Raw genomic sequence first — 15186 nt, forward strand, 5'->3', positions numbered from 1 at the left:
GTGTTCGTATTAATACTTAGTACAGGTTCAGGTTAAGGTATGGAGCAGGGGGTGGGGAACCTGTGGCCTTAAGGCCACATGTTGCCTTCTGAGTCCTTAAGTGTGGCTTCTTGACTAAATCAGATTTGGTCATAAGGCTGTACTTAAGGATTTAGAAGATCAAATATGGCCTTAAGGCCTCAGGTTCCCCACTTCTGGATTGAGTATAGCTTTTCATGGTCAATCATAAAGGAAACCATTCTAGCAGCTATGATTGACTGTCCCAGCATTCCAGAATCATTACCTTACTGGAGATTCTCTGTATTAACATATCTTTTAATACAAGCAGAGTGGAAAGCGTAATTATGATATATCATCATGTATAAATAGTTTTTAGAGACCTATCTTTTTAAAGTATGAATCTTTATTTGTGAATTTCCTTTTCCTTTTTTTTTTTGCTATTTAGAACACTTGAATATTAGCATATGTATTTAAAATCCATTCACCCACATACTCTTTACCTGCAGGTCAGAACTGAGTCTGATAAGTAAGTGAGATTTATTTTGGCAGGTGGGTGCCCTGGTACTGAGATGAGGTCTCTTGTGGATGTGAAGGGACAGCAGAAGCCCCTATAATGGACTGTTCTTCTATTAATAATATTATACATTGGAGAGAGTAATACGCTCTTGATAGGATACAAACACCTTGAGGAGAAGGACTTTTTTTCTTTTGGTCTTTGGACTATAAATATTCATGTATCAATAGCATCCACAGTTGAGGTTCTTCTTAAGTCATAGGGTCATTAAATCTAGAATGACCTTATAGGTTATATATATTGAACTGAATTCTCATTGGTCCATAATTGACATTTCGACAGATACCAGGGAAAATTGTCTTCATTTAAGTCAGCAAATGTTTATAAAGGTCTTTACGAAGTTTTATAGAGCTCCTTGAGATCAAGGATTGTCTACTGTGTGAAGGTCTTCTTTCTGATCAAGTTTTTCTCTGAAAACTGCTATAGCACCTGTTATTGGTTTTAGAATTATGTGACTGGGGTTTTGACATAGAGATTTAGTTTAATATTAGGCCAGACTTTGTGAGGTTGCCATGGGTTGGGTTGGGGCCAACTTAATCTAAATAAGCAAGGACCAAACTTGGCTTCTTGAAGTTTATATCCCAACATTTTCCTCTATGGTGACTAGCTCTAATCTAGAAATGCAGCAGGCATATGGCAGTGGGATAGGTAGAAAGAATGGCAATGGGCCAGCCTACTGGATCCTGTCTTCAAAGTCCAGCCTTGTAGCTATTGCATCCAACTGTGGGGAATATAGAGGTGCCTGTCTACCCACCTCCTAAAAATGGCAAAAGTGAAAAAAGTGCTAGTGAAAATATTGTTGGACTTGAAGTCAGATGACTTGGACTGGATTGACTATGTTTTGGGGGCAACAGGTATATCACTCCACCTTTTGGAATGGGTTCTTCATTTGTAAAATATAGATAATAATATTAATGCTTTTACTATCTACTCTATAGAGTTATGAGGACATTGCTTTGTAAATATATGTATATTTTTTGTGTGGACAAGGAGGAGGAAACAAGCATTTATCAAGTGCCTATTATGAACAAATATTATCTCAGTTGATCCTTATATCAACTCTGGGAGGTAGGTGCTGTTATCATCCCCATTTTATAGTTGAGGAAACTGAGGCAGACAAAAATGACTTGCCCAGGATTATATTTTTAGTAAGTGTCTGGGGCTGGATTTGAACTCAGGACTTCCTACCTCCAGGCCCAGTACTGCCTCATAGCAGAGGGGTGGGCAGACTGTGATTTCATTGGCATGACGAATACCTAATGTAGAAACTTTCTTTTCTCACAAATACTAGTGGTTTGTCCATAATTTGTATTAGAGAGTTTTCTGGGGGCACTTAGAGGTTAAGTGACCCTCCCATGGTCACACATTTAGTATGTGTTGGTGGCATTATTCAACCCTGGGTCTTCCTTTCCCAGGCCAGCCTTCTGTCCACTGTGGTCTGCTGCCTCTCCTTGTAATACTTACAGCTTCTTTGTGTGTTGTCTTTTCCATTAGACTGTGAGCTCCCTGAGGGCTGGGACTATCTTTTGCCTTTCTTTATCCCCAGATCTTAGCGTAGTGCCTGCCCTGCAGTAAGCATTTAGTAAATGCTAAAGTACTAAAAAAATGTGAAGTTATTAATAAGAATTAGAGAACTCAGATTTATTCCTTTTCCTCATCATTATTGCTAATCTAGGCAACTGACTTCTTTTACTTTATCCTCAGGCACTTTTAAATACATGTGTGTAATTTTATTTTTAAAAAATTCACATTAGTAATTTTTTTGAGTGTATCATACTCAGGCTGTTACAAAGAGATGTATTTTTAAAGAGATTTGATCTCTAAATGCCACACACATTTTGATTGCTGTGTGAAAGAACTGTATTATGTTAGAGACTTCATTTGAGGACTTAATTTAGGCATTCTAGTTGTTGTATGTGATTGAACAGTTTTGTCGTTCTCTACAGGTTATGGAATATCTGCCTGGAGGGGACCTGCTATCGCTCTTGAATCGCTATGAGGATCAATTAGATGAAAATATGGTGGAGTTTTATCTTGCTGAGCTGGTATTAGCCATTCATAGTGTTCATCAGCTGGGTTATGTCCATCGGTAAGTGAGTATTCTTTAGTAGCTCAGTACAGATTTGTCCTATAAGAAATCAGTGCACTAAATTATTTGTGCATCAAATGAGTGTACCCCCCAATTCTGAGGTGATCTTACAGGCAGCTGGATAAAAGTAAATTATGTAAAGTGACAGGTACCTTGTCAAGAGGAACCACATGTAAGGTGAGCTTTAGAACAGAAGACTTGATAAAGGCTTTTTGGGTTATAGAGGAGAAAAACGGAATTTCTTTTCCTAAAGGAAGAAGTGGAGGTACCTTTTGGCATTAAGGAGATGAGGAGAACTCTAGAAGATCAGGATGCTTGTTTGATACTGTGCCAATAAGTAATTAAAAGTATCCAGCGGAATCGAATTCTGTCCTTTCTAGTGATAGCAGATTTCCTGTCCAACATGTATTATTTTTGCTCATCTGTGTGAGGCAGCATGGCTAAGGAGAACTGTTGGATTGTGAGTTAAGAGCAGGTTTTATGTAGTTCTTTATTCTGTGAGGGCAAGTCATTTATTGACTGGGCCTTAGTTTCTTTATCTGCAAAATGAGGAGGCAGGTTTTTTCTGACACTGAAATATTACAGTTCTATCATATTTCCCAAACATTTTCTTTTGTTTTATTCTGTACTTCAGAAATGTGTGCTCATATTTCAAAAATGATTCATTGTACTTAGATCTCTAAAAACATGCACTCAGGTACTTGACAGAATCGATAGCCCCAGTATAGGAATTTCTCATTGGTGCTTTTTGAGGTTTTGCATTTGCCCTTCTTACAGAGACATCAAACCAGAAAACATTCTCATTGACCGAACAGGACATATTAAGCTGGTGGACTTTGGAGCAGCTGCCAAAATGACTACAAATAACGTGGTAATGAGTTTAGAAAAACTTGGGGGAGAAATTTGGGTAGTTTGCTAAAGGACAAAAAATGCTTATTTGTTAATATTTCACATTTCCCTTTTGCTTTTGCTTATACTTTCACTGTGTGGTTTTCTTTATATCAAATAACACAGGCACATTAACTGAAGGTACCTAAACTTTTAGGATGTAAAGGTTCATAGTCATGGTCTATTTGCTGTTTTCCCTTTGGTGCATCTGTGATCTCATCAATGTGTACCCCTTCCTCCATTACACATCACAGCTCATTCATTCCTTGTTATTCCATGTGGTCTTCAACCATGGACTCTCACGTAATTATGCCATAGAATATGTACCCAGTACAAATTCCATTTTCCCTTTTTTTTTTTTTTTGAGGCAAATGGGCTTGTGACTTGCTCAGGGTCACCCAGCTAAAAAGTGTCTGAGAACACATTTGAACTCAGGGCTGGTGCTTTATCCACCGTTTGACCTTTTAATATTTCATAGTTACTATTGCAGTATTTATCTTTTATTCCTCTCTTTTTGCTACATTACTGGCCTACTTTCTTCTTCTATTAAGCATTTATTTATTTTTAAGCAATCGGGGTTAAGTAACTTGCTCCAGGTTACACGGCCAGTTATTTCTGGGTGTGGTGCTGAGTATCTGAGCCCGGATTTGATCCAGGTCATCCCAACACTGGAGCCGGTGCTCTTACTCACAGAGCCGCCTGGCCGCCCCTAAGTATTTATTTTCTTAATGATCTCTTTTGCACCATTTCTTGCTTGCAAGACATTAGCCATGTACCTCATGCCACTTATGTACATAATATGTTTCCAGTGCCTTTTGGGGCATATGGAGTTAGAATTCTTTAGAGAACATAATATTTCATGATTCTAGTCATTGGAATCATTAGAAGAATATTAATGTTAGATGAATATATATTTTTTGTGTTCATTGAGCTTTTTAGGATGATGGAAAGCACTGAACATTTCGACAGATATAATTAATATGTAGTGCTTGTCTCTCTCACACACACACACACACACACACACACACACACACACACGCTGCTGTACTAACTCATCGAACTGACCATCCGACTCCATGTCATGGTATTGGGAGAATATGCTCTTTATTTGTTATGTTTTTCTGATATATTTTGATTAATTCTAGATCTTACTGAGAAGCCCCTGTGGGGCTTGACATGATCAGTGTAGCGTCATTGACAAATAGAACATTTGGAGGATCTCGTCATCTATTGATAATCTTTTTTCCAGTTGTAATCTGTGTACCTATGATAGCACCTTTGGTGAGCTTCTGTCCTTCCTCCTTCATGCCTCTTTGATGTTGATAATCAGAGGATAGTTAGAATTTTCTCCACAGTTATAATCTTACAATATTGTAGAGTTGTGGTGACATGAATATAATGAAATGTTACCATGGGATTGTGGGAAAACTTATATGCACTGATGCAAAGTGAAGTCAACAGAACTAGGAAAATGTTATATACAATGACTACAACAATGTAGTTGGAAAGAACAGCAGCAGCAAAAACCAAACCATTGAAACTGAAGGCTGTGAAATTATAGTGACCAAGCCTGGCCTTAAGAAGAGATATTGAAGAGACTTTCTGCTTCTTTGCAGAAATGGGAGGCTGGGTGTGGAACACTGACTATGATGTTGGTTGATGTGTTGGTTAGTTTTGTTGAGGTTTTTTTTTCTTTTCCTTTTTTATTTTTATAAGGGCTAATTTTCTGGAAGTGGGAGAAAGGAAGGAAACAAAAGATAATGTAGTTGACAAATGAAAGGTTTGAGAGACATAGTTTCTGGGTAATTAATCATTTTATTAATTATTGCTAGTGGATGACTGCTGAAAGAATCATTTGGCTGTCTCTCCTAAATCAAAGATGTATCATGGTGGCTTCTTGATGTTTATATGCCCTGGGTGTTCCTGATAGGCAGTAATCAGTTCTGATAGGTTAACAATTAATGAGAGAATGAATATTATATTGAGAGGTGGACCTGTTCTAACGAGGGGCTGGAGGATGTGACTGATCACTTAGGACCTCCCCCCATCCTCCTGCCTTATTAGAACACAACTGACTGGAATTCACCGTAGCTTAAATTCTTTGTAAGGTTTTCTACTTGGGTGGAGAAACAATTCCACCTGGACAAGATGGTCTAGGTGGGGTAAAAATTTGGGCAAAGTCAGGGATTTCCTTGAAAATCTGGACTTTGAAGAGAAGTGGAGGAAAAATTGGGAAGATAAATGAAAATGATGCAAGAAAATCATGAAAAGTGAGTCAACAGCCTGACTGAAGAAAATAACACCGTAAGAAATAGACTAACTCAAATGGCAAAAGAGGCTCCAAAAGCCAGTGAGGAGAAGAATGCCTTAAAAAGCTGAATTTGCCAGATGGAAAAAGAATCTCAAAAGTTCACTGAGGAGAATCATTCCTTCAGAATTAGATTGGAGCAAATGGAAGCTAGTGACTTTATAAGAAATCAAGATACTCTTAAACAGATCCAAACAAATGAAAAAATAGAAGGCAACGTGAAATATCTCATTGGAAAAACCACTGACCTGGAAAATAGAAAAGAGAGATAATTTAAAAATTATTGGACTACCTGAAAGCCATGATCAAAAAAAGAACCTGGAAATAATACTTCAAGAAATTCTCAAGGGGAATTGCCCTGATGTTTTAAAACCAGAGGGCAAAATAGAGGTTGAAAGAATCCACTGATCACCTCTTGAAAAAGATCCCCAAAAGAAAACTCCTAGGAATATTATAGCCAGGTTCTGGAGTTCCCAGATCAAGGAGAAAATATTACAAATAGCCAAGAAGAAACAATTTGAATATTGTGGAAACACAATCAGGATAACCCAGGATCTGGCAGCTTCTACATTGAGGTATCAAAGGACTTGGAATATGATATTCTGGAGGTCAAAGGAGCTGGGATTAAAGCCAAGAATCACCTACCCAGCAAAACTGAGTATCATGTTTCAGAGGAAAATATGGTCATTCAATGAAATAGAGGACTTTCAAGGATTCTTGATGAAAAAACCAGTTGAATAGAAAATTTGACATTCAGATACAAGAAGCATGAGAAGGTAAACAGGGAAAAGAAATCATAAGGAACTTATCAAAGTTGAACTGTTTATATTTCTACATGGAAAAATGATGACTGTAAGTTGTGAAACTTTTCTCAGTATGAGAATAGTTGAAGGCAATATAAATGTGTATATATATCTATACATACATATATGTCTATATAGGAGGGTGTATGGGCATATGAATACATACGTATGTGTATATATATATATATATATATATATATGTACAGGTATACATAGAGGGCACAGGACCAGTTGAATAGGAAGGGATGATACTTAAAAGGTGAAATTGAGAGGTGAGAGAGGAATATAATGAGAGGAGATGGGTAGAGACAGAATGGGGTAAATGATCTCATAGAAGAGGTAAGGGAAAACTGTTAAAATGGAGGGGAAGAACAGGAAGGCAAAAGGGAATGAGTCAACCTTATTCTCATTGAATTTGGCTCAGGGAGGGAATGACCCACACTAAACAGGGTATCTCATCCTACAGGAGAGTAGGGGGGAAGGGGATGAGAGGGGGGGATGATGGAGGGGAGGGCAGATTGGAGGAGAGGGAAGTTAGAAGCTCACACTTTTGAAAAGGGACAGGGTCAAAGTAGAGAATAGAACAAGTGGGAGGTGGGACAGGAGGCAGGGAAATATGGTCAGTCTTTCACAGTATATCCGCTATGGAAATGTTTTGTGTAGCTACACATGTACAACCTATATTGAATTGCTTATCTTCCCAGTAAGGGTGGGTGATGAGGGAGAAAGGGAAAGAATCTGGAATTCAAAGTTTTAAAAAAATTATTATTATTTTTTACATGCAACTGGAAAATAAGATATACAGGCACTGGGGTGTAGAATCCATCTTGCCCTGCTGGAAAGTTGGAGGGGGATGGGGGAGGATATAGGAGAGAGCAGATTGGGGGAGGGGGTATACAGTGGGATCTCTGTTTTGGGGTGGTGGGTAGGGGAAAGACGGGGAGAAAATCTAATTCAAAATCTTGTGGAAATGAATGATGTAAACTAAAAATCAACATAAAATTTAATTTAAAAAAAGAAAGAAAAACTGGACTTTGAATGAGGAAATAGGAAAAAGGGGAAAAAAAACCCTGGAGCTCCCTAATAAGTAGTTGTTTAATAATCATTTCTCTCAGTAGATAATACAAAAGCAAAAGATCAAAAAATCTTATTTTTGTAATTTGAAATAAACTGAATGTGATGACAGATGAAAGCACATGGAAAGGTATGTAGTAGCAGCAGACTGCAAGCAAGAAGGGGAGGTGGGCTGATACAACTACTGCAGGGCCCATAGTTCTCCAGGGTCATTGGATGATTCTTAGCTGGAAGTGCCCACGGGCGTGATCTAGGCCTGTCCTCGTGATCTAGGTCTGTCCTTGTGATCTAGGCCTGTCCCCGTGATCTAGGCCTGTCCCCGTGATCTAGCCCTGTCCCCGTGATCTAGCCCTGTCCTCGTGATCTAGGCCTCTCCTCGGGATCTAGCCCTGTCCTTGGCTGGGCAGGAGTGCCTTCATCTCAACTAGCAGAAAAGAACACTTCTGTGAAGACTTCCAGTCAGTCAGTCAGTCCCTGTCCTCCAATGTCATGGCCAATGCTTAGCACAGCCCTCTACCTGTGGTTCAACCAGGGCACAGTGGTGTGGGATTAGTGCCTCCCTTATCCTGGGTGGCTTCTAAATTGATAAAGCCCAAGACTCTTTGCTAATTGGTATTGAGTTTGTCACTCTCAGGTTTGGTTGTTTTTTCACATGAACTATAATCTAGTCGTGGCTTACCTACTGTGGACTTGGGCATTTGAGTTCTTGGACTCTTGTAGGACTCTACATTTTATCCTCATTAAACGTTTAAAGTTTCATATTAAAAAAAAAAAGCAACCCAGCAAAAAGCAAGGTGAACCTGTAGAAAGGTTGTCAGGAGATCCAAGTAATTTGTATTATTGCAAGAGCATTTATAGGTAAAACTAGCAGGATGGCAACTGATGAAACCTACATAATAAGCCATTTTGCCAGTTTTCCTCTTGTGATCTCTGCCTAGCATTGATGGCAGTGGCCTTTAGCATTCGCACTCTGTGTGCCTCAGTGTCCAGTGTGCTGTTTGAGGAGGTGGAGATGACACAGCACAATGGAGGAAAGAAAGCTGGTGCATTAAGCCAAGGTCATAGTTTAGCTCAGATTTTTATTACAGAATTTTTCTTGGAATCATATAATTGGAACAGAACTGAGAAATCATCCAGCCTAGTCCCCAGAATCACCCAGCATGGTCCTCCAGCCTCTGCTGGGGAGCAGTGGAGAGAGAGAAGAGGAAATTCTGAAGGTGATTTGTACTGATTTGGAGAAATTTAGGGGAAATTGAGGAAAATTTAAAGAAGGAAATTTCCAGGTCTAAATTTTCCTTCTGTCTTCTGTGAAAGAAGGGGAGGAGCAAGATATATAGGAATATGAGGAACTGAAAATATGAGGGGGGAAATGAGATGGGATTTGGTAATGTAAATTAAGTAAACAGTTGGAGAAGCAGCATAATGTGGGGCAGAAACTAATGAACTTGGGGAATTGAATTTAAAATCAGAGTACCTGAGTTCAAATCTTGGCTCTGTCACTCACTATGTAAGCAGCTGAAGCTCTGTGGGCCTCAGTTTCTTCATCTGAAAAGTGAGGGGGTTACATTGGACGACCTTGAAAGGCCCTTCTGTCTCTAGTCTGTGATCTTTCTAAAGAGTAGATAATTTGACTGTAAACAGCTGATTCTGAACATCATAGCCAGGCTGCCACATCCATAGCCAGGTGCTTCCTCTTTGAGCTGGAGGCGATGGTTAGATGAGCTCCGATGTGTAAAAGCACTTTGCTGGCTCTCGGATGCTCGACTGTTAGCCTGTCCAAGTGCCTTCTGTCTGTGCTGTATATATCTTGTAGCTGTCTCACCCATTCGAATGTAAGTTCCCTGAGGGCAGGGACTGCCTTGTTGCCTTTCCTCATGCACAGGGCCAGGCCCATAGAAGGCACTTCCCATTTGTTGACTTGATTTGATCCATGTCAGAGATTGTACAGTCAGTTTCATTTTTTTGTGCTCAGTGTGTCTACCACCTCCCAACTTTCTTTCTGAAGAAAGTGTCTGTGATGAGCCTTCTGAGCCTTCTTGTCTGCACACTGTCAGCCTCAAGGTACATGTAAACTTAGTTTGGGGAATCTTGGCAGGGTTTTTGCAGAATTTCTCTGTGATTTCATTCTCTGTAGTATGTGTATTGGTATGTAAGCTGTGGTGATGTTCCTGATGATCTGTTTCTTTATGTTCATTGTGAACACCACAAAGTGGTGTGACCAAGAATCCTCTGAAATGACGTTTCTTGTTCCTTTGGGCATTGGATAAAATGTCTTTCGCCCATTCCTATCTTTACTTCTCCAAGGAGAATCCGCAAGCTGTCTTTTTATTTAGCAGTGACTTTGTCATGCCTTCTGGTTTTATCTTTAGCAAGAGTGTTGATAGGAGTGTGGTTCAGTTCTTCCAGTACAGCATCTGCTTTCTGATTACTGGACAAAGGAAATACAGTGTGATGTCATCTCTGAGTAGGAACAGCTGGAGGACTTGACTATCCACAGAGAATTTCTCTTCAAATTGGACTTTGTTGACTTTCTTCCATGTCTGGGTTATGGAAGAGTGGTCTGCCCTCTGAAGAAGGTGAAGGGGTGGAACTTGCTGCTGAATCCACGTGGACGTGTCTCCTAATCGAGCAGACTCTGAATGTCAAAAGAAACATTAGGTCCTATCTTCTTTACCTTTTGTGCTTTCTGGGAATAGACTAGTAGCCACAGTGGACACTGGCCAAGCTGGATGCTGCTTGGGCAAGGAGACCTTGAGTTACTTCCTAAGATGACTGAATCTACCTTTAGGGCCAGATTTTTAAGTAGGAATAGTGTGGTATTTTCTCTTGCCTTCAGATGTGTTTGTACATAGTAAAAATGTATGTGACCACTTACTTGTTGATCTCGGAAGATCTTTTAATAGGGCACAGAGTCTTCTAGTAGAGATCAAAAGATTAAATGCAAATTGCCTGATTGAGGTGACATTGAACGATGTGAATGTCAGTGTGGTCCATCGCTGAATTGTATCAATGAGGTCAGACCCATTCGTGTTTTGATAGAAAGTGTGGGTTAGAGAGCCAGAAGATACTGAATTCCTGAAGGGTAGAGAAGAGGTAAAGAAAGGAGTCTGAGGAGACACTTCCCTGAATATACAATTTTGCTTTTAGCGAATGTTTATCCATGTGCCTATATAGGTCCTTTTTGTTGTTTGTGATTGATGTGGGCCGCTTAGTGGGTATATTGAAAATAATGACATCACTTTCTGTTATGCAATTTTCAAAACTTGTTAACACAGAGTGTGTGCCAGGTGTCTTGTCAGTTTGTCAATAATATGTGAAGATTGATCATTCAGCCCTGTCTTGATAGTTTGGGATCATTTGTTTTCATAAACAAGATGAGAAGTTTGGTCAAATCACTAATATTGTATCTGGTAAAATACCCATTGTCTGTGGAGAGGCAGAGGTTTGGAGAGGAGAGGAGGCAGCGACTTTTGGGACAGCGAGACCAGGATTTGGAATGGCCAAAATGGCCAAATCACTTTACTTCTCTTGAGACTCAGTTTCCTCATTTGCAAAGTAGGCATAGTGATGATTGTACAGCCTCCTTTCCAGAGTCTCAGAATTACATGTCTCCACCATTAGAAATCATGAACATAAAAAGCATTTGGACATTTAAAAATCAGTGTTTGCTCTTATTGCTATGCTAGTGGCATGACTGGAGTGAAGCTGTGGGACAGATTAGCCAAAAATCTTTGTTGAGATGGTTTTATTTGCTTCAGTATAGCTTTGAATAATGACAAAATTAATTTGTATTTTTTTTGACTATATAAACTGAAAGAAGAGTTTGGTTTGGGGGATAATGGATAATAATATTCATTTATTATAATTTTGAGTTCCAAATTCACTCCTTTTTGCCCCTCCCCCACTTCTTATGAAGATAAATAATGATATCAATTATACATATGAAGTCATGAAAAACATTTCCATATTAGCCACATTGCAAAAGAAAACAAAGAGCAAGAAAAATAAAGAAAAATCCTTCAATATGCATTCAAAGTTTATCACTTTTCTCTCTGGAAGATAGATGGCATTTTTCATCATGGCTTATTTAGATTTGTCTTGGATCATTGTCTTGATCAGAGTAGCTAAGTCTTTCACAGTTCATCATCCTTAATATATTGATTACTTTTACTGTGTACAATGATCTCTTGGTTCTGTTCACTTCACTCTGTGTCATTTCACATAGGTCTTCTCAGGTTTTTCTGAAACCATTCTCTTTTTTTCTGAAACAATTTCTTATAGCATGATAGTAATCTATCGCAATCATATACTACAACTTGTTGAGCCATTCCCCTGTTGATGGGAATTCCCTTGATTTCCAATTCTTTGCCATCCCCAAAAGATCTGCTATAAATATTTTTGCACAAATAGGTCCTTTTCCCTTTTCTTTGATCTCTTTGGGATACAGATCTAGTATTGGTATTGCTGGGTCAAAGGGTGTGCAGTTTTGGGTGTAGTTCTGAGAAAGCTGATTCATTGAAGACCCCTATTCTGTTCCAATAAGTATCAGTCAATTTGATATAATTCTGTAGGGGTATTGATCATAAGTTCTGTATATTTGGCCTCAGAACTGTGAGCTGCAGGTTGTAAGTTCACTTGTTTAATCATAGGAAGCTAACTAGAGGCCCTCCACCCTTGTTTTTCCTTTTCATGGGGACCCAGCTAGTTGGATAACTCAGCTCCTCTCCCTCTCCTCTCCAAAGGAAGGTAAATTTTGATGACCAGAAGCTGCCCACTTGACTTGGACTTTACTGACTAGATGTCATTCTTTCTTTCTTTCTTTCTTTCTTTCTTTCTTTCTTTCTTTCTTTCTTTCTTTCTTTCTTTCTTTCTTTCTCTCTCTCTCTCTCTCTCTCTCTCTCTCTCTCTCTTTCTTTCTTTCTCTCTCTCTCTCTCTGCCTCCCTTCCTTCCTTCCTTTCCCTCCCTCCCTTCCTTTTTATCTTTTTATTCTTCCACAAAACCTTAAACCCAGTTCACTCTGAAGCTCATAGATTAGACACAATAGTTCCCTGCCCAAGCTCCACTTAATGCCTGTATTTTTGGCCCTCTTGGCTTACAGTGAATGTCAATGTCTTTGGAACAGCAATGCTGAGGGTCTTCTCCTTCTAGCTGATGATTTTTTTTTCTTTTTGCTGAATAAAGGACCAATCCTTTGACTCACTACTTAAAGAGCCCCATCCACTGAATGGGCGTTAACCTCACTCCTTGTGATTACATGAAAAGGCCTTAGCCTAAAAGGGCCAGGGTCTTCCATTGCATCCTGGGTCTTCTCCAGTCATCCTGATGAATGTCTGGTCCATGGATCCAGATAGCTCTGGAGGAGAAAGAGAGGCTGGTGTCCTTGTAGAGCCCTCCCTCACTCAAATCCAAGTCAACTGCAAGTCATGTCATCATTTCCCTGATGCCGTGGTCTCTTTGAAAATGAATGACAATCACAATACAATCCTTGTCATGGTGACTAAGCTTAGTATGGCAGAGTTGACTCAGCTATATGGAAAGTCCTCCAGTTTGTCTTTGTACCACTGTACCATTCTCCTATCCACTATCAGAAGGTGGTCATCTTATGACCACTTAGTCACTAGAGATGCCCTATGCTTCACCTAACCTATTGCCTCCCGTGCCCTCCCCTCCTCCCACTGATATGCCATTTTTGGCCCCAAGAGCAAGGTCTATCAACCAATGAGGTTCTGCATTTCACCATGCCTCTTTTGCATATTTGGGTATCAAACTACTATAAATACAAATTCCTGGAAGGAGGGGGCATTTCAGATCCAAGTGGACGATTCCATTTCAGTGGAAGATCCAAGGTCTACTTCCTTAGAGGGGACAATGAATCCTTTAATAAAGTGCCATTGTCTCAGAGCTCTGCCTCAGTCTCTTTTATTGTAGGATGGACAGTTTTAATCCCTAGAGTTCCAAATTGTTCTCTAGAATAGTTGAACTAGTTCACAGCTCTACCATAAATACATGGGATGTACTAATTTTTAAAAATTGTTTTGTTAGGTGAACTCCAAGCTTCCTATTGGGACACCTGATTACATGGCACCAGAAGTCCTGACAGTGATGAATGGAGATGGAAAAGGCTTCCATGGGCCTGAATGTGACTGGTGGTCATTGGGAGTCATTGCTTATGAAATGGTTTATGGAAGATCACCTTTTACTGAGGGAACCACAGCAAAAACTTTTAATAATATCATGAATTTCCAGGTAAAGAATTATTGACAGTACATTTTTGCATTTTGCTTGGGAGAGAGAAAAAAATGGTAGTTAGCATTAGAAAGCCTTTTGAATGCTTGATACATCCTTTCAGAAGGCACAATGTTCTGATATGTCAGAGTTTTGCTGAAGCTGTTCTTGATTTATTCTTGTGAAAATGTCCTTGCCATGTGATTATCAGTGTTGGGTTTAGAAAAAAAATTGATGTGAAGTGGCCATTTATTTTGGGAAGCATGCCTTTTGGTTCATTATGATATGAATGGGGCAGAGCATCTATTTCTTTCATAAAACCTGAGTGAATGAAAGGCACTGACTTAGTTTAGGGTCAAGATAAGTAGAACCATCATTACAATACTTTTTTTCCTTTGAAAACAGAGGTTTCTGAAGTTCCCAGATAGCCCCAAAATTAGCAGTGAATTTCTCGATCTGATTCAGAGTCTGCTGTGTGGACCAAAAGAAAGGCTGAATTATGAGGGTCTTTGTTGCCATCCATTTTTCTCAAAAATTGATTGGAATAACATCCGTAACTGTAAGTAGAATCTGCTTTCATTGAATTTCAGATTCAGGCATTACTACACATCAGTGAAGTGAGATTTTCTGAATTTGTTCTGGCTGAGAGAATCTGGCATAAATTACATAGATAAATGGTTTGCTTTTTTAAGAACATAGAAAAGGGTAATATCATAGCTGTCATTGAGTAAAAATGACATTAAAAAATGTTTGCAAAGAACGGGGCCAGTCATGAAACTTAGTTTTTTACATGTCAATTGAACTTTATCCTACCCATCACTTTAGAATCAAACAATGTTAGAGTTGCAGGGCATTGTATTGAGAGAAAATGTGTGTGTGTGTGTGTGTGTGTGTGTGTGTGTGTGTGTGTGTGTGTTTGTGTGTGGTCTTCTGTTTGACAGACTTTATCTCTGATAGTATTGTTCATTTTTCCTTTACATGCTGCAAAAAACAAACACACAAAAATTGAAGTCATTCATAAACCTTTACTAATGGAAAGAGCCTTAGAGATCATCCGCCAACCTCTTCATTTTATAGAGAAAGCTTCTGAGATCCAGAAAGTGGGATTGACTTGCCTGTGGTCAGTGTCACTAGTTTGTGGTATAATGAGCACTAGAGAGAGCCTGGTTCTCCTTATTCCCAGGCTTCTACCAAAAGAACTAGAGCATTCAGAATCTTTGGGAT

The 15186-nt window shown here is 39.2% G+C and overlaps 1 protein-coding gene across 4 annotated transcripts in view; it reads left to right on the forward strand.

Moving 5' to 3' along the window:
* The window catches only part of CIT (citron rho-interacting serine/threonine kinase), a 177241-nt gene that overhangs the window by 24060 nt on the left and 137995 nt on the right, over nt 1-15186 (forward strand). For 3 of the 4 annotated variants that reach the window (XM_069081488.1, XM_069081489.1, XM_069081490.1), the window contains exons 6-9: nt 2521-2663; nt 3441-3534; nt 13780-13983; nt 14368-14521. In XM_069081488.1, coding sequence (XP_068937589.1) covers nt 2521-2663; nt 3441-3534; nt 13780-13983; nt 14368-14521 — 595 coding nt within the window. Of the gene's footprint in view, nt 1-2520; nt 2664-3440; nt 3535-13779; nt 13984-14367; nt 14522-15186 lie in introns of those variants that run through there. The other variant, XM_069081491.1, reaches the window with a different exon arrangement.

This window comes from Petaurus breviceps, unplaced genomic scaffold (genome assembly GCF_028583685.1).
Source record: "Petaurus breviceps papuanus isolate PSGF00001 unplaced genomic scaffold, PetGlider_PUasm1.0 99, whole genome shotgun sequence".
Taxonomy (NCBI): Eukaryota; Metazoa; Chordata; class Mammalia; order Diprotodontia; family Petauridae; genus Petaurus; species Petaurus breviceps.